General features: G+C 50.0%; 1 protein-coding gene across 2 annotated transcripts in view; it reads right to left on the bottom strand.

The window, feature by feature from the left end:
- Positions 1 to 2,025: 2,025 nt before the first annotated feature.
- SUSD6 (sushi domain containing 6) overlaps positions 2,026 to 19,271 on the bottom strand; it is a 98,312-nt gene continuing 81,066 nt past the window's right edge. For both annotated transcript variants that reach the window (XM_030319420.1, XM_030319421.1), the window contains exons 3-6: positions 14,908 to 15,105; positions 13,794 to 13,932; positions 8,852 to 9,279; positions 2,026 to 6,709 (exon numbers count right to left, since the gene is read on the bottom strand). In XM_030319420.1, coding sequence (XP_030175280.1) covers positions 6,684 to 6,709; positions 8,852 to 9,279; positions 13,794 to 13,932; positions 14,908 to 15,105 — 791 coding nt within the window. In that variant the 3' untranslated portion in view covers positions 2,026 to 6,683. The remainder of the gene's footprint in view (positions 6,710 to 8,851; positions 9,280 to 13,793; positions 13,933 to 14,907; positions 15,106 to 19,271) is intronic.

The raw sequence follows: 19,271 nt of genomic DNA, 5'->3' as shown, positions 1-19,271 counted from the left end.
TAATTGTGCTCTCTCAGTCTCTTAAGGATAAGTAAACTTAAAAAATAATTTTTTTAATGATCTTTTTAGGGGCGCCTGGGTGGCTCAGTCGGTTGAGCGTCCAACTTCGGGTCAGGTCACCATCTGGCAGTTTGTGAGTTGGAGCCCCGCGTCAGGCTCTGTGCTGACAGCGCAGAGCCTGCTTTGGATCCTCTGTGTCCGTCCCCTCCTCCACTCTCTCTGCCCCTCCTCTGCCCCCACGATCTCAAAAATAAATAAACATTAAACAAAACATAAAAGTGATCTTTTTAAAAGAGGAAACTATATTTAGGCATAGAAAAAAGAACCACATTACCAGGAGGTGGTAGGTTTTCTCAATTTTCTGAAGTATGTGTTACTTTCGCATATTTAAAAATACTTCTACGCGATCGGAGAAAGACCTACCTGAGAGGTTACTACTTTCGTCGTTGTCCAGGGCTCTCCGCTTTCCAGACGGGGAGGTGGGGGGTTCAGCAGCAGGGCAGGAAATTCCTTTTCTCTCCTCCCACCACCTTTCCCCACCTGCGGCAACCACTTCAAAGCCAGCCCTCCCCCCAACCCCCCCCCCCCAGGCTCTGCAGGTTTTGTGGCTTTTTGCCTTTGTCCTCCCTCATCTGTCTTTTAAGAGAAAGGTAACAACTCCAGGTTGACCCCACGTTGGAAAGTCTCCCTTCCCCAGCATTCCTTACCTGATGGGACACGTTTCTGCCAGTTTTCCAGTGACAAAGAAGGCTTATCTATCAAGGAAATAAGCAGTCTTTCCTCTTCATATATGTTTTTTTTTTCTCGTGGAGGAACAATTCCTGCCGCTTTGTGAACGTATTTATCATGGTCTGCGGAGCTGAAATGCCCCCTCTCCCTACACTGCTGGGCACCTGCCGTTCTTTGACCCTTAGGTCATCTGTTATCCTACTGAAGGGTGTGCCATTTCCCTGCCATGCCATGAAATTAGTTTTTCCTCTGCCTGAAGCTCACTGGTTGGAACAGAGACTGAAAGGCAGAAGGAGGGCAGTAAGGGCCTTGGGAGGCAGGCAGTGTCAGATGGGTTGGGAATGGGACAATGGGACAGGGAGGGGAACACTTCAGCAGAACTACCTGGGTTTGAATTCAATCCTGACCCCACCTTGGGCAAGTTAATCCACCTCTTTATGCCTCGGTTTCATTATATGTGGCCTGGAGCTCTGAGCGATAAGGGCACCTGCCTCGTAGAGCCGCTCTGTGGCCCTGGGGGTACACACACCGAGCGCGTAGAACTCTGCCAGGTACGCAGCGAGCAAGTATTAGCTGTTACCACCATTACTTTCAAAAGCTGGCAAAGCGCTCTTCCCTTCACCTCCTTACAACTAATGGCAGTGATGTTTGTGCGGACCCTACTGAGGACTGGGGTGGAGACTTGGCACAGATGCTCCTAAAACATTTTCCCGACACTTTTAAGTATTAGAGAAACACATCCTGACCGTGACCCCAGGACAACGTTGAGAGCAGCCTGATCTAAAAAAAAAAAAAAAAAAAAAGTGGCCTGATTTTCTATCCCACAGTGCCCTGCTCTTCCCTCTTCTCACGCCCTTACCACCTTTTGTGATTGTTCACTGTTGGCCTCTCCTACCAGGCAATGACGTCTCCACCTCTGTGTGCTCTGCCCTCTGGTCTTGAGATCTCCATCATTCCCCACCCCAGACCGTGTCTTCTGCTTCTCCACCTCAGGGAAGGGGATGGTTAGCTGCCCAAGGTGCCTTCCTCCCAAGACCGACTTCTTAAGTGGTCTCCAGGTAAAGTACGTTTTATCCCCCTGAACAGTCTTAAGTGAGGGGGAGAGCGTCCTCCCAGAAAAGTGGAGCTTACTACATCATTCTGTTACTTAACACTGTCCAAGTGCTTCCGGCTACCCTGAAGATGAAGTCAAACTTCTCCACTCCTTGCTTGGAGGGCCTCCAGGACCCAGCCCCCGCTGCCCTCTCCTGCCCTGTGCTGAGCCACTGTCCCCCCAGCCCTGCGCCCCTTTTTTTCCCTTCCTCCACTGAATGTGCCTTCTGCTGCCTTGGCGTCCACGCATGTGTGGTGTCCCGCCCTTTAGCCTGGCGGTACGGCCCTTCCCATCACAGCTTCTTTGCCCTTCCATCCAAAAGATGCTTCCTGTGCCCCACCCAGCGTGGCTTCCCTGATCAGCACTGCACGCTGTGGGGACGGCCCGCCCTCCCAGGGCAGTAATTGTGCCCGGGTCCCAAAGGCAGGGGCCTGCTCGCTGCCGAGTCCCAGTGCAGCACAGGGACTGGCACACTGAGAACGCCTAAGACCGGTAGTGTGTTTCCACTCCGGTTTGGGGCCTCTCCCCGATACCGTCCGCCTCTCCCTGTCCTGTCTCCTCTTGCTAGGCAGCCCCTCCCCAGAGCTGGTGCTTCACCACTTCAGGAACTCCTGCCACCTAGGCTTTTCCTGCTTGAGGGTTTCTATGAAAACTTCCTGGAAGGATCACATCGCTCACAACTGCCTTCATAAGAACCTTTTTAATTATTATTTAGAAATGCAGTTATATACATAGAACAATTAAAATTAAATTAAACTTTGTACAAATATTAAAATACTATCTTCACACCCACCGCAATGTACAGGATACCAAAAAATATATAAAATAAAATAAAGCAAACCCAAACTGATTGAGGGACATCCTGCACAGAGTCAATGATGCATGTGTCGTTTGAAACCATCATCTAGGAGTACCATTCTACAAAGGATTCCACAGTGGTGTGAAAAGAAGCCAGGGCGGGGTGTGGTAGGCCGCCATGCAACCCGCGTCCATCTCTCCTCCGGCCTGGCAATCTGAGTGCTGTGCCCCTCCGTTCCCTCCAGCCAGCTCTGCTGCCAGACAGAGGGCTCAACCTCGGGGTTTCCATTCAAGATTCTTCTAGGTTTTCAACTGGAAATTAAGAGCGGCAGCTTCCCAGCAAAGCTGAGCCTGTTGCCGTTCCCTGTTCAGGGAATCAGCTATTCTACCACTCAGTCTGTGCTTCGGCCAAGCAAAGTCTAGTTCAGCCCCTCCCCGGGCCCCAGCAAAGACTGGCCCTACGTTGAGAGCCGGGAGTCCCAGAAGCCCTCGGCCTCACTGTCCTCACAAGCACACGGGGACTTAAGCCTGTGTAGCACTTCCCTTCCGGGCCCTTTATTCTCTTTCAGGAGGAAAGAAAGGCAAGGATGTAGAAGTGTTTGCAGCATATCCCATTCTCTATGTGAGGATATCCCTGTGAACGGAGGAGACACTGCCATGTGGCCAGAACTGGGAGGGAGGGGAAAGGCCGAATGCCTGTGGATCCCTGTGCCAGCACTAAAGAAGCAGGAAAAGTCTACCTTTGTCTGTCTTGCCATCAGGCTTCTCCACAGAACTTTAAAGCTGGCGGGGGGGGGGGGGGGGGGGGAGAAGGGAGAGGAGGGGGAGGATGAATGGAGAAGACAACATTAGCTTAAGTTCTGTTTGCAAATGGAGTGTTAGTAGAATGCACACTGAAGTGCCTTATAAAGCCAAAAGAACTCACAAAGTGGCTGGGACTCAGTCCATTTCACAGTTCACACCAGTGAGATGGGAACACGGCACACAACATTCAGAAATGGCAAAAGAGAGAGCCTATCTGCTAAACTAAGGCATTGAAAGGGACGGAAACCTTAAGTGATTTTCACCACATACTGGCCCTTGAAAGTCGCTGGCAAGTCAGCAGGATAGAAAACCACTGAGTCAGCTCATGTGTGCAAAAAGACACTTTTAGTCCTTTGGTGCTGGCTACCCTCCTGGACAAGCCCTCTGCTGGACTCCCCTAGAGGTGAGCCCGGGAAAGCCAGGGCCGTGGTTTTCCCACCTGCTCTGGGATCCTTTGGCAGCCTCCTGCCCAACAGCCTGCCACCTGCCACTGCCCTGGTCTCTCAGCCGGGCCCCACTTCAAGGCAGCTGTGGAGTCCCTAATCCCTTGAAAGGGACAAACCCCAGAAGCTCTAGAAACAGCAGCACCTGGCTGATGGCTAAGAAACTGCTTCAGAGAAGAGAACTGCGAGAGAAGAAGCCAGCAAGGATGTCAGCTGCAATGGGAGGCCTGGATCCTCCCCCGACAGGCCCCGGGAGGTGGGAGGTGGGAGGTGGGAGCTGGGACGTGGGAGCTGGGCCTCAGCAAAGCCAGGGACAGAGGGGACGGGAGAGAGGTGGCAAGGGTGTGTGTATGCTAGGTTCCCATTTATCCAGACTTTCTTTCCTACCAGGTAGTCAAGTCTGGGCTTGTGATCCGCAGGACAGTGTTAATGGTGAGCAAGGTGGAAGAAGGCTTAAGAAAGGCTTTTCATTTTTCATTTTTTCCCCCAAGGGCTAAGTTCGTCACCTACTCGGCTGAATAAACCTCAAATAGCATAATCTCTTAGGGAGGGAAAGATCCAGAGTAATGATATAAAAAAGGGTAAGATCTTCCATTTTTAAAAATATTCTAGACTAGAATTCAGGCTGCAGGCTCAACAGTGAGACTTTGGATTCCGCCCCCAACCCCCGCCCCCCATCGCCATTTGTCCCTGCTGTCTTTTCTGGAGGAAGACAGGGCACCCCTGTGGGTAAAGGAGGCAACTAGGGTCTGTAGGGACCCTACCCTCCAGATGGGCCCCGTGCCAGCAACCGCTGACAGGCACATCTCTGGAAATGGCCTCTTTGGAGGCAAGGGCAGGCCCCCTGGTCTGCAGCATGTCCCTCAGAGGCTTCTGTGTTCCAGCACCTTCACCAACCTGCTCTGTATGGAAACACGCCAGCCAGGGCTCTGCGCACAGCACGTGAGGGCTCCTGGGTGGGGAAGGGGGGAGGTGTGGGGTTGCCCGCAGGCCCAGAAGGCACTGCCCTTACCCTGAGCGAAGGAAGACTACAGTGGCGCCAGGAGGCCGGGAGCGGGCAGGTGGTAAAGTGCGTGTTGAGAGTGGCGCGGGAGGCTGAGAGGAGGCCATTCCTCTTAAACTTCGCGGCCAACCACGCCTGGAGCTACCCTGTTAGGTCAGGTACTGAAAATAGACTGGGTTCTTTACTGTTTTCACCATCCCAAACAGAGCGGCTGGGGAGCAGCAGAGGTACAGGTGGGCTCAGCCACAAGTCTCCCAGCCCCAGCGCTTCAAAAACAAAACAGAAACAAGCATTCTTTAATGCCACGTCTTTTGAGGATGACAGTAGCCTGGCTGAGCTCTGCCACCCCAGCCCTGGTCAGCATTCACACGTGGCAGAGCGAGAGCCCCCAGCAGGAGCATCTGGGAGCACCGAGCCCACCCGCTCCGACTCCAGGACCCGGAGCCAGGCTGCTTCGCAAGCATTCACCTGCTGCAGACCAGCAAGGGGGATGTACAGGAGTGTCGGCCCCTCCCCCAGGTGCCAGGGACTCGCTGCTGGGCTGGCGTGTGGAAGGGTGGCAGGGGGGCCAAGGGAGAGAGCAGGGACTCGCTGGTGGGCTGGCGTGTGGAAGGGTGGCAGGGGAAACACAAGCAGGGAAAGCAGCAGTGCAGCAAGCAGCAGCACGCTTCCTGGGCACAGTTACTAAGGCACGTGACTGTGGTGACGAGGACCCTCAGGACCGGGGCTGGAGCTGCCTGCAGCTGCCTGGGGACTCGGTCTGTGCCTCTCAGGCTCCCTTCCGTCACCACGAACCCAGAACGGGGCAACGTGCCCCAAATGCCACTGGCCACACAGACCTTCCGTGGCACCTCAGCAACTTTCCCATCCCAGCGATGATTCACCTCGGGCCCCTGTGGGCAGCAAGGAAGCTGGGGCTGCCAAGGACCAAACCCAGGAGGCAGCAGGCCACTTCCCCTCACACTCCAGTGAAACAGAAAAGACCAAGGCCAGGAAGGCCGGTGCTAGAAGTAGGAAGTGAGAATTTGCATATTAGGAAGACAATCACCCATCAGCCACCTTCCTTCCCTCCCTCAGGATCTCAACGCTTCTCAGAAACTCAACAGGGCCAGGGGCCAGAACCTCTGAGCGGGACACCTGGGTGCTGGGATAGCTTTGGCGTGATTTTCCACATCCTCCAACCTCAGCCAAAGAAATGTGCCACGGGTGTCAACCCAGGGCAGGCCCGGGCACCCACATCCTTGCCCTAATTAGAGCCACTTTTGGATCTGCTCCTGCTAAGGGCAGTGGTGCCAGCCCTTAAAGGTGACAGGCCAGACCCAGACCCAGGCCTGGCCCTCTGTGTGCCGGAGGGCAGCAGTGCAGCCACCAAGGCTTGTAGGACAGCAACAAGCCTGCATGACAGGGAAACCGAATGGGCTGGGTGGGGGAAGGCACGAGTAAACACAGCGGCTCTCAGGCCCACGCAGGCTGGTGGGGTCTGCCGCCAAAGAGCTGGCTGGAGGGGACCCGGAGGGCTCAGGGAAAGGAAGAGTTCAGTCCAGCACATTCAAATGTCTCCGACACAGATGGGAAGGCTGGAGTAGGCAAAATGCCAGCTCCTCCAGCTGTCCAGCGGGCAGATGGTGAGAATCATCTTGAGTTTCCAGCAAGGTGGGCCTGGAGGCCCTCAGAGATACAGAGATACACAGATACACAGGTGGCAGCTCAGGTATCCGGGTAGGGTGGCTGGAGTATGGCGTACTCAAACCCACAGGGAGAGGGAAGAGGGGCAGAGAGGACCGTTGCAGAGAGGAGAGGCCCGTGGCAGCACTCATGCTTCTTTCAACAGCGGGATATCTGCAGGAAGAGAAGGAAGGAAAGCACAGTGGTTACCCTGCTGGGTCTCTCTGCAGCACGTCTGATCCCACTGCATGCTTCCCATGCAGGCCCTGGTCTGAAGAAACAAAATGCTTCACTCATACCTTCTAGAGGAGTCTACACCCTTCGCCCCTTCTTTAGGCCTTCCTTGCTCATCTCTCCCCCTACCTGTGTGATAAACTCTGAATGTTTAGTATTCAAACCCCCTCTGGTCCCACCACCTTGAATCTCCTGTCTGCCTTGACTCTGCTGGTCTAATTGCTTCTCTTTCTACCTTTAATCTCACCCTATGAGGCTGCTGAGCCCTGCTTAGGTCCTACCTCCTCCTTAGAGCCAATCACCAGCTGTGTGATACCGAATAACTCACTTCCTTCCCTGGGTCTCGGGTCTCCTTTTATGTCCATCGGGTTACATGGATGCTTCATGGTCCTGATTTCCTACGGTGCTGTCAGCCTCAGACAGCACAGGCAGTCTGCAATGACCGATGTATCTTGTTTTCTGTGCCCCTCACACTGACACAGACCCTACAACTCCTGGTTCCATATTTCTTGAATATAGGCCCGATCTTCCCAAGACAATCCATGCAGGCAGACAGCATGTTTCAAATTACTTTCTATCACCTCAGAAATCTAACTGGCACCAGACACAAGATAGGTTCTCAAAAATGTTTGTTCAATAAATGGAACAAAGCAAGGTACTGAGGAGAAGAAGGGAGAGGAGCAAGCACCATCAGGGCTCCTTAGCAAAGATAAGGGCTGAGAAGTACACTTGGGACCTGTGTCAATACATACAGACACACAGGGGCGCCTGGGTGGCTCAGTCGGTTAAGCGTCCGACTTCAGCTCAGGTCATGATCTTGTGGTTCATTGGTTCAAGTCCCAAGTCGGGCTCTGTTGACAGCTCAGAGCCTGGAGCCTGCTTCAGATTCTGTGTCTCCCCCTCTCTCTGCCCCTTCCCTGCTCACGCTCTGTCTCTCACTATCTCAAAAATAAACATTAAAAAAAACTTTTTTTAAAATGTACAGACACATAACATGCATAGCTGGCTGTCCATTGGGTCACTGGCTTCCACCTTTAAACGCAGGTCAATTAGGTAATGGCCCCTTCCCAGCTCTATATCCCACCAAGAGGAAAGAAGGCATGCTGTTGATTCAGGAAACTCCTAAATATGATCTGCATTCAAGAATTTCCAACTTCTGTGCTTTCAGATACTCTCAAACTCAGACATTAATGGCACCCAGGACCTCCAGGGCACATACGTCTTCCTCACTGGTTTTCGGAGGGGCTTGGTAAGTGCAGAAACCTACTGTCAAAAGGGAAACCTCTAGGTTTAGCCTGCATCCTGAAAAGCACTGGGGTTTCATATAAAGATATTTTTTAAAGTGACAGAGTCAATCCCGATATTCAATTCTCCAGGCCCCAGAAGAGGCAGGTAGGTCAGGAGTTGGCAATTTCCTTCTATGGCTGGCTTGCCACCAAGAACCCAGAGTCACCTGAGAGGTAGCATGGCACTGTGGGGTTATAAACACGGGCTCTAATCCCAGCTCAGCTACTACCAATGGGCAAGTGACACCTTCTCTGGCCTTAGTATCCTGATCCGTAAAATAGGGATGGTAATAGTATCTACTTCTCAGGATCGCTGTGAGGTTTAACTGACACAGTGCAAGAAAACCAACTAGCACAGGACTTGCATAGTCCTGTTGAAAATGAAACTGCTGAATCCCGGGCAAGAAAGACTGGCTCCAGTTTTCTCTGTAACATGACCCCATACCTCTTTGTCACTCCTGTCCTTTCAGGAACATAAAAATTATCACAAGAGAACAGACCCTACTCCCGCCTCCAGCCAGCTGTCCTCTCTTTGATTTAGCACAGGCCTGTGACCACAAATAGTTTTGGAAACTCTAAACTACGAAGATTCACAGACAACAGTCAAAAGTCTCCTACACAGAGCCCAAAGCCCTGCCGGGAACTGAGGGTGAGGCCTTATTCTGCAGGCTAATCCCCCAGGTATTATCTTCCTTTGCCTCCAAATACCCAATTATGAGAGAGGCTCACAGTCCCTCCTCACTCCCAGCAAGGCCCCCGAGCAGCTCATAATTCACAATCAGTGCAGACCACCTACCATCTGTGTAGTCCTCCGACGTGAGGGATAAAAGGCTTTGTATGTCACTGTTCTCTGAATCTGGGGCTTCTTTGTATGCCACTCGGCTGTTCCCTGAGCCGGCCACCCAGGAAGAGGTGGTTGCCTGATGCACCATCACAGTCTCTGAGCCCTGAGAGCCCCAGGCTTCACATAGTCCAGACTGGCCCGGGGCCTCCTCCTCTCCGCCTGCAGAGGAACAGGCCCCCTGGTCCTGCAACTGTTGCTCCCTTGGTCCGTTCCTCCCACTGGGCCCAGACCCTTCTGACAGCACGATCTGCACTCTGGGGTCAGCAGGAGGCACACAGTGACCGGAACTGCCGTATACAGCTTCCTCGTAGGACGGTAGCGCAACCTGGACTCCATCCACCATGATGGAAACCTGGTCGCCAGATACCCCCTGGTCGCGCCTGCATCCAGAAGAGAAAAAGACAAAGGAAGAATGAAAATACACAAAGAAATAGATACCAACAACGACACCAACAATGCCAACCAGTTTTGAGCACTTACAACGTGCCAGGCACAGCACTAAGCGCTTTATCCCACTGAACCCGCAGGTGAGCCCTTTCAGGTACAGATTCACCAAGAATGCAGATGAGGCTTAGAGAAGTCAAGTACCCTGCCCAGTCACACAGCTGGTGCGGGAAGAAGCTGGGATGTGAATCCAGTTCCTGGGCTCTTACCCTCTGGGACACCCAGGCACCCAGCCCTCTCATATGGTGTAAAAACTAGGAACCTAGAGACGTAGAAATAAAGTATGCAGCACAGTATGCAGCACAGGGAGGACAGGAAAGTAAGAGAGTAATGCTTGCACATATCTGTGAGTATAGTGTCTGAACGCTTTAAGTGGGCACACTGTGTGGTGTGTGAATTAAATTTCCATGCAGCAGTGGTTAAAAAAAGGAGAGGGAAAAGAAGCATTGTGGTCTTGGGACGCCGGAGTCAAAATGTGAAGAATTCTATTCCTGTGACTCAGATACTGTACTTGCCCTTTATTTCATTCAATTTTTTTAAAGTGTATTTATTTTTTTTTTTAATTTTTTTTTTTTCAGCGTTTATTTATTTTTGGGACAGAGAGAGACAGAGCATGAACGGGGGAGGGGCAGAGAGAGAGGGAGACACAGAATCGGAAACAGGCTCCAGGCTCTGAGCCATCAGCCCAGAGCCCGATGCGGGGCTCGAACTCACGGACCGCGAGATCGTGACCTGGCTGAAGTCGGACGCTTAACCGACTGCGCCACCCAGGCGCCCCTAAAGTGTATTTATTTTGAGAGAGACAGAGACAACATGTGGGGGGGGAGGGGCAGAGAGAGGGAGAGAGAGAATCTCAAGCCGGCTCCACACCACCAGAGTGGAGCCTGATGTGGGGCTCGAACCCACGAACCGTGAGATTATGACCTGAGCTGAAACCAAGTGCTGGACGCTTAACCGACTGAGCCACCCAGGTGCCCTGCTTGCCTTTTTACCTTTAACTTAAAAAAATTATATGTGAATTACAACATACACACACACACAAAATAGAAAAATATACAGCTTACTGTTTTATCCCAAAGGTACTGCCCCTACCGAGGTCAAGAAAGAACATGCTGCCAGCACCCACACACCCTTGCTTCCTGTCCCGATTACTCCCTACTTCCTCACACCGGAAGTAACCACTATCCTAACTTACATGACAATCAGGCTTTTGCTTTCTATTTCAATAGTTTTACTGCCTAAAATGAACCCCTCAACACCACAGTTGAGTTTTGCGTATTTTTGATCTTTATATAAATGGGATATACAGTGAATGTGTGTGTACATATGTGTATGTGTATCTGGCTTCTTTTACTGAACTTTGTGTGAGATTTATTTATGCAAACACCTTTTTTTTTTTTATCACTTTTTGATATAAACACACTTTTTTCCTGAACCATTCTGAAAGTAAGTTATTTATGGCTAAATAGAACATTATTCAGCAGCACACCCCTCCGAAGAACCTCTTCTGCATACCTGCAACATTATTACCTCCTTGAAATTTAACAGTGGTATAATACTGTCATTCAAATTTTCCTAAATACCCCAAAATATATCTGTTTCGGCTGCAGTCTCGTTTGTTTTCAGGGACCCAATTAGGGCTCATGCATTGCGGTTAGTCCTATTCTATCTCCTTTCCTCTAGAACAGTCCACGATAGCTTCTCCTTCATGACAAGGATACTTTTTGTTAGAATCAAGGCCAGTTGTCTCCCATGATGTCCCACAGTCCACAGTCCGGACTTAATTGTTTCCTTGGGATTAAGATTCCAGTCAATTTTTGCCTGGAACACTGTATCATTTGTGATGCTGTGTTCTCCTCAGGGTATTACACCAGAACACACAGAAGCTCCATGACTGGACCACATTACTATTGCTAGACTGTTATTAGCTCTTAATTTCCTCATCTGTACTTGCAGATAAAATCTATGCTACCAATTCAAATGGCATAGACACTGTGAGGATGACAGAAGTGGTACTCAGAAGTGCCTGGAGGTTTCTGGAAGGAAGGGAAACTGATGGCAAGGTGACACAGAAAGCACTGTGCATTCTGGTACGTGCTTAGCTTCTGTTATTCAAAATGCATTTTGTTGTTGTTGTTTAAAAAGTAATATAATACGTGGGGGCGCCTGGGTGGCTCAGTCGATTAAGTATCCAACTCTGGCTCAGGTCATGATCTCACAGTTTGTGAGCTCGAGCCCCATGTCGGGCTCTGTGCTGACAGCTCAAAGCCTGGAGCCTGCTTCAGATTCTGTGTCTCCCTCTCTCTCTACCCCTCCCTGCTCATGCTCTGTCTCTCTTTCTCTCAAAAATAAATAAACATTAAAAAAAAATTAAGGGGTGCCTTAATTTGGTGGCTCAGTTGGGTAAGCATCTGACTTTGGCTCTGGTCATGATCTCATGGTTTGTGAGTTCCAACTAACAGCTTGGAGTCTGGAGCCTGCTTCAGATTCTGTCTCTCTCTCTCTCTCTGCCCCTCCCCTGCTCACTCTCTGTCTCTCTCTCTCAAATAAATAAACATAAAAAAAAAAAAAACCTTTAATTAAAAAAAAGTAATATGTGTAACACAGTACAAAATTTGAACAGAGCCCATAAACAAACAAACAAACAAACAAACAAATAAATCTTTCTTCCACTCAAGTCAGGCAAAATCAGCCAATTACTTTTAACACACTTACCAGGTAACTACAAAGGGAAAATACTCCCTAATTTGGATGAAGCAACAAACAGACCAGCTTGACTTTACATGGAAATAGCCAATTCTTTCAAGTAGTTCCTCTTCATTCTACGAACTGTGTAACAACCTTGAAAAAACAAATAGCTACTACCCCCCCCCCCCCCCCCGCCCGGCCCCTGAAAAAAACAAAATAGAAAGAAGAAAGAAAAATCACACAAGTACACAAAGATGAAACTTAGCCTGAGCCTGGTCTGTAAATTCCAGACCAGGAAGCATTTGATTTAACACAACTTAGCTTGTTCCTCTGTGCCTGTGGATGACGACAGTGACTGATAAAGGGCTGTGAGTGCACATCAACTATTCTCAGGGGAATGAGGAGCTGCCGGGCAGCCCAAAAAACTGCAGGGGGCCGTGACAGCCCCGGGGGCAGAGTTTCCCCTAAGGGATACCCTCAGGGCCAGTCCCCCACCACTGCCATCCCCTCCCCCATCTACCCAGTCTGGGATGACTTGTGGGCAGCCCACTCAACTGGAAAAAGGAAAGTGACAAAGGTGGGCAAAAACCCCCACTTCCTCTGTTTCTAGCACAGTATGGCACAGTGGTTGCCATCCTGGCCACGCATTAAAACCACTGGGAGCTTTTTAAAAAACACTAATGCCACAGGGTGCCTGGATGGTTCAGTCGGTTAAACGTCCAACTTTGGCTCAGGTCGTGATCTCACGTTTCATGGGTTCAAGCCCCATATCTATGCTGACAGCAGAGAGCCCACTTTGGGGCCTCTGTCTCCCCCTCTCTCTGCCCCTCCCCCGCTCGTTCTCTCCCTCTCTCTCTCTCTCTCTCTCAAAAATAAACAAAAACAAAACAGGGGTGCCTGGGTGGGCGTCCGACTTCGACTCGGGTCATGATCTAACGGTCTGTAAGTTTGAGCCCCGTGTCAGGCTCTGTGCTGACAGCTCGGAGCCTGGAGCCTGCTTCGGATTCTGTGTCTCCCTCTCTCTCTGCCCCTCTCCTGCTCACGCTCTGTCTCCCTCAAAAATAAATGAACATTAAAAAAAAAAAAAATTAAAAAAAATAAAATAAAATAAAAAACAAAAAACACTAATGCTAGGCTCCCACTCCAAACCAAATTAATCAGAATGTCTGGGGATAGAGGCTTAGGTGTTGGTATTTGTGTTTAATTCCCTACAGATGCCTGTATGTGCAGTCAGGATTGGGAACTAGGGGGCCAGGGCAGTGGCTCGCAAACAGAGCCTGCCTCAGAATCACCTGGAGGGCTTATGAAACTACGTGGATGGGTCTCGGCCCTAGAGTTTCTCATTCAGTTGGTCTGGGGTGGGGCCTGAAAATTCTCATTCCTAACAAGTCCCCAGGTGATGCTGATGCTGCTGGAACCACACTTTGAGAGCCACTGGTATAGGGCAAATGACAAGGCTTGGGGGTTGGACAAGTCTGGGTCCAAATCTCCATGGTGGTTATCATCTAGAGGAGTCATGACCTTGACTTAATCTCTCTGAGCCTCAGCTTCCTTATCTGCAGTGATCCAATGAGGATTAAGCTAGTGATAAGCAAAATGATAAGCACAGTGCCAGGCATATCCAGGAGTTAAACACATGGCAGGGCCCTCCCCTTCCCCTGGGCACACACATCAGAAGAGGCTGCCAGGCCCACAAGCACCCCTCTGCAGTCAAAGGCCAGGCCTCATGGCGATGCCCGCTGCCCCCGACCACGGGCCTCACCTGCTGTGATGGAACGACTTCAGCTTCGGCTGCAGCAGTACAAACAGCACCACGAGGAGGAGAATGAGTGCCACGGAGCTGGCAGTGGAAGCAACTATGGACAGCGTGGGGACCCCAAGTGATGTGTGGGCATCTTTGTCTACAGAAATAAAATCATCATCAGAAGGGTGCTGTGCCCAGACCCATAACATGTGAGCCCCACAGCTGATCTCGTCAAAGGTCCCTTGCACGGTGCCATGGCCATGGCCATTTTGGAAGTCTAAGTGTGGAGCAGCTTTTACACATAAGGTAAGGGGTCATTTCCCCATCCTGTTCTCGAATCTAAAATTCTCTTCACTTCAGACCTTTGAGGACCACCTCACACCTAACCTCACATGCCCCTAGAGATCTGGCTTTTACTAACCACTTCTGATCCTGTCCTCAGTAGCAGGTTGGTAGGCATCAACCATGTGCATGGACACAGTCTTCCACCATCCTAGGTCCCACCCATGTTTCCCCACATGTGGCAGGAAAACTGGTAAGAACTGGGCTGTGATCCCCTGTTCTAAGACCCTGTAACTTCAGTTGCAAATCTCAGGGTGGTCCCCATCCATCTCTAGGGTGTCATGGTCTAGGAGCCCGAGTGTGAGGCACGAAGACAGCTGTAGGACACATACTTTCCTGCAGACAGTTGGATTTTCCTGTCATGGATGACAGGAGGAGGCAGGAGGGGTCTTCTGTCCAGCTGGACTGTAGCTCTATAACAAACAGTCCATTTCCATTCAAAGAAAAATAATATAAAAGAGACACTCCAGAAGGTGTTAGCAGAACATGGCCAAAGGTCACCAGCACTTGGCTGGGCAAACGAGAGATCCTAAGCATCAAAGAGACTTTACAAAGCAGAACAGATGCCTCGATAAAGCTACCAAGCCAGCTGAAATGCAGTGGGACACGCACCAGCAACCCCAAACGTCTTTTACAAAGACATGAAATCCCAAAGGAAGGGAGGCTGAGGGGCATCAAAGGAGCTACACCGCCCACAGCACAGGTGCTCTGGAGGAAGTGGGCGCCACTTCCCATCAGCTTAAAGGAAGCAGAACCCCAGCAGCCCCCCTTTCACATCTGCCAGACTGACCCTCATTGAGACGGCAGCTAATCTCCATGGCTGGTTTCCATTCTCCATTCTTACACGTCAGGTACTTGTAATCACCCTTCAACATGTAGCCTTCAGCACACAGGTACTCAATGACGCTGCCCGCGTTCAGGGGGTCTCTGCAGGGCCGGGGGTGGCAGATATAGCCACCATTCTCTGGCTCCGGGGGTAGGGAACACACTGCAAAGACAGAGAGAGAGTGCGTGGGGATACAGCAGTGAGGTTTCCCAGTGGGATCCTGTCCGTGCTGCCGAGGAGGACAGGAAATGCAGGAGGATCTGAGAGCCATTCTCTCAGAAAGGCTGTTGGCCAAACTCTGGAAATTCAGGTGGCCAGTGACAAAAGGAAGCACGCTGGCCGCAGGGAAAGTCTGGCTGCTTGCAACATTTCCCCTCTTGCTTGGTATGTGCCTTGGGAGAACCACACCCATGAGGGAGTGACAGACTCTGACAGTCATGAACTCAGAGACCTAGCACATCATATGGTTTTGATAAAACCTACTGAAACACACAATGAATCAGAGTGAAAGGTGGTAAAACACTGTCAACCTGTGCAAGGGAAACGTTAGCCTTGTTTCTGATAACAATACCAGAAAAGACGCCATGGTGTGATAAAAATGTGCCTTCGTGGCCTGACAGGGGATTTCTGATGGATTTCCTGGCCCTCCCAAGCCCCCATGTACTGCCCTCCTCCTGACTGGAGAAGTCCCCGCCAGCACTGGTCTCCATCCCACAGTAAAGCCCACAGCTTTCACTCAGGCGAGACTATTTAGCTTTAAAAGCATCTTCACCTTCTATCCCTTTATTCTGACAGCTCCAAGACCTAGTTATCATTACTCCCCTTTGTCGATGAGGACACTGACCCACAGAAGTTAAATGACTTTAGCCAAGCGTAAGGCACTGTAAAGGGCAGACCCGAGAGCAGGGTCGAGTCTTCTGACTCTAAAACCTGTGCTCTTTCCACCAGCAGACACTGCTTCTACCCCAGGAGCTGAATGGGCCTTTAAGAAGTATGCATGTCCTGGTCACCTCCTTTCATACAGGTCAGTTAGGCAAACGGAGTCCAAGTGTGGTGAGAACCCTGGTGTAGATGAGTTGTAGCAGTAAGTCAGAGGAACAGGAAGGTCTAAACGGCCTGAGAAGGGTGACCTCTGATTCCATGGCCTGCACCTCCAATCCTAGACTGATGCTGCAGAGTTAAAAGTCAGGCAATGGACTGTGGGGTGTGCTTAGCCCTAACAGGAGATACACAACAGGGGCACTAAAGGAAATTCTGTTTGGAAGGCTAGGCTGGGGGAGAAGACATGCTGGCAGGATGGCCAGGTACCATGAACTTCAACTTTCCAAAAGCCTTACTAATATAAAAGATAGAAAATTCCAAAGGACATTTGATTTTGCTGACAAATATCCTGCCCCCATCCTGATTATCACAAGAACATCGGTATGAAAATAAGAACTGTTTTGTTTTTTTTTTCCACTTCCTCTAACGGACCTGGAGCCTGACTGAACCCTCTCCCACTCACAAGACTGCCCACCGCTCCCTTGCACAGAGATGCCCTTACAGCCTCTTATCAAATACCACTTCCCTTCAACCTAAAGACTGCCAGTAAGCAGGCAGACTGCCAGCCAGGCTGGGGGGTAGGTCATGTCGAAAAAGAGATGATGGCTCCCTGCCTTCAAGGTGTGTATTGCTGAGATGAGGAGAAAAGATTCATCTATAAAGATTTATCAGACAATAACGCCAGGGTGGGTGCCACAGGGATGCACAAGAAGAGGTCTGGGCAGCTTCTCTGAAACTAGCAGATGAGCCCAAGTAAGTGCCCCAGTGCCCTCTAGAGACACGCCTTCTCCAGATTCTTCCCACGCCACCCACCTCACCCCAAGTCTTAAACAGGAGGAAGACAGACCCACCACACTCCTGGTGCCTCTTGCAACTTTGGCCAACTAGTTCAAAAAGCTGTCCAGCTGGATTTCCAAAGGAACCTCTGTAAACTGCTTTACTCTTTACATTTTCCCTCTTTTGTTCAGGGCAACAAGGCTGCCACAGATCCCCTGGCTCTCCTAGCACTGTGTCTAATTGGGTCATTTCCTCAGCATAATTAATGCTGAGCACCCCAGGGCAGCTTCCGAAAGCAGGCAGGACCCACTCACAGGTCCAATGTGCTGGGAAAGATGGTCTCAGAGGAAAAGCTGCAGATTCTAAAGCCACTCCTGCTGCTGGTATTCCTGCCGGTAAAGCCCAAATCTAGAGAACCTTTGAGATCACCTAGCATAAGGAAAGTTTAGTGCAAAAAAAAAGTGGCAAGCAATGAGACCATCTTGCAGACGGTCTTGACTGCAACAGGAGGTGTTTGTAACATGTTCAAAGGACAAGGGAAGCTTCTGAGGGGTCTTGAGAAGGGCAGAATTATAAGAAGAACTGAATCTGATCAAAGATGGACAAAGCTGGAGGGAGCCTTAAAGTCTGTCAACAGTACAGCAACCCTAGTACGGTCAAATACATGCACATAGGTTCTTTTACATTATCTGTGAAGGCTAAAGGAAACCAGTCAAATGCATAGGGCTCAGCATTGCAAAGAGGCTGCCCCCGGTCCAGGGAAGTAAGGAGGCTATGGAGGTTAAAAAAAAAAAGGGGGAGGGGGCAAGGTCATGTTAAGACACCAAGAACACAAGAAAAAAATATGGCCTTCTTGCCCAGGCAAACAGCAGAGTGGGAGAGTTGTGGCAAAGAGCAGGTGTTCGGGGCGCCAGGGTGGCTCAGTTGGTGAAGCGTCTGACTTCAGTTTGGGTCGTGATCTCGTGGTTTGTGGGTTCGAGCCCCGCATCAGGCTCTGTGCTGACAGCTCAGAACATGGAGCCTGCTTCAGATTCTGTGTCTCCCTCTCTCTCTGCCCCTCCCCTGCTCGTGCTCTCTCTCTCAAAAATAAATAAACATAAAAAACTTTTTAAAAAAATCTTATAAAAGAGGTGTTCAAAAGGACCCTCTCAGTGATGCCTGGGTTAACAAGAAATGGAAGAACATCAGGAAGAGCAAATAATCATCCAGAGGCTTCTGGAAGCCACCATCCTGGGCAAGAGTCTACCTTAATCTTAATCTCAGCCTCTCTCTCTGACAACCCAAGGTTCTCAGAGGGAGTTTTAAGCTCGGTTCTAAACTGCAAGAAGACAATGAACTCATCTGATTTGGTCAAGCCGCGTAATTGTAAAAAGAGAGGGAGAAAGCCAGAAGATAGAAATTTTATAGGAAAAAAATCAATTAGTTCTCCTTAGCTTCCTTCTCTGCTTTCCATTATCTCCTACAACCATTTAGGCCTCCAGTAAGCACAGGAAGCAGCAAAGTAGTTCTTCAGGGGCCTCAGAGAAAGACGATTCAGCCAGCTGGGGAGGATGCAGACGGAGAAGATGCAAAATAAGCTGGCTGATCCTTCCACCTCCAAGTCACTGCAGCCTACAACCCTCAGTAGAAAATAAGAACCCTTGATTAGCCCTTCTAAATGGGCTTTGCTTTTGTGTCCTGAGGACCAGCCTTTTAGAAGGAGGAGGCAATAAACAAAACCAACTTTGTAAGATTCCATAACAAGCAAATCAAAATGAGCTCCAGGAGAGGGCCCCGGATCAAACTGTTCAGTGTAACACACTTGAACAAGCACTTGAGCCCCTTCAAAATGAGGTATGAGGAGTAGGGAGTGTGAAGGTCAGTGTGAGGAAGGCAAATAGACATTTAAATACCTGGTGCATTTAAAAAAAGACTCAACAAAAGAGATTTCTGGCTGACGTCAGTTATCAAGAAAACACCATACTCTAAAACACTGACTGAGGGCTTAAGAAACTGGTCAGTGTTCATGCACAAGTTTGAAATAATGTAGTGTTAGACTAAAATCAGAGCAGTAGCATTTAGAACATAACATTAAGCACAGAGAAGTAGGTGCTTAATCAAAGCATCCAAAGAAAGGATGGCTGGAGAAAAGCTTTCCTGGGAATTAAGGGGAGAAGAAAAAGGCTTCCCCAAACCCAGCACACCCACACAGCAGTCGTAATAATCAGGGACACCACGGAGGCAGAATTGTAAATGTCTCTGGTTGTAACTCAGAGCCCCCATCTCTCCACAGGCTGCTCTAGGAGCCCATAAATGTAAATGTGACAAGACTGTGCCCTCAGAAAGCTTAGAGAGGACAGACTCACACACGGCCAACTCTAATGCAAAGCAAAGAAGGAAGTGTTAAAAGGTGAACTCTTCTATTAGCCTGGGCCGTCCTTGTCAGAGACCATCTAATTCAGGTAAGGAGCACTGCTGGCAACCAGAGGAAGGTAAGAACCAGTGGCAAAGAAGAGAAATAGGATCAGAAA

The sequence above is a fragment of the Lynx canadensis genome, chromosome B3 (genome assembly GCF_007474595.2).
Source record: "Lynx canadensis isolate LIC74 chromosome B3, mLynCan4.pri.v2, whole genome shotgun sequence".
Taxonomy (NCBI): domain Eukaryota; kingdom Metazoa; phylum Chordata; class Mammalia; order Carnivora; family Felidae; genus Lynx; species Lynx canadensis.
The sequence above is the reverse complement of the archived record's forward strand: the minus strand, read 5'-3'. Positions and strand labels throughout refer to the sequence as shown.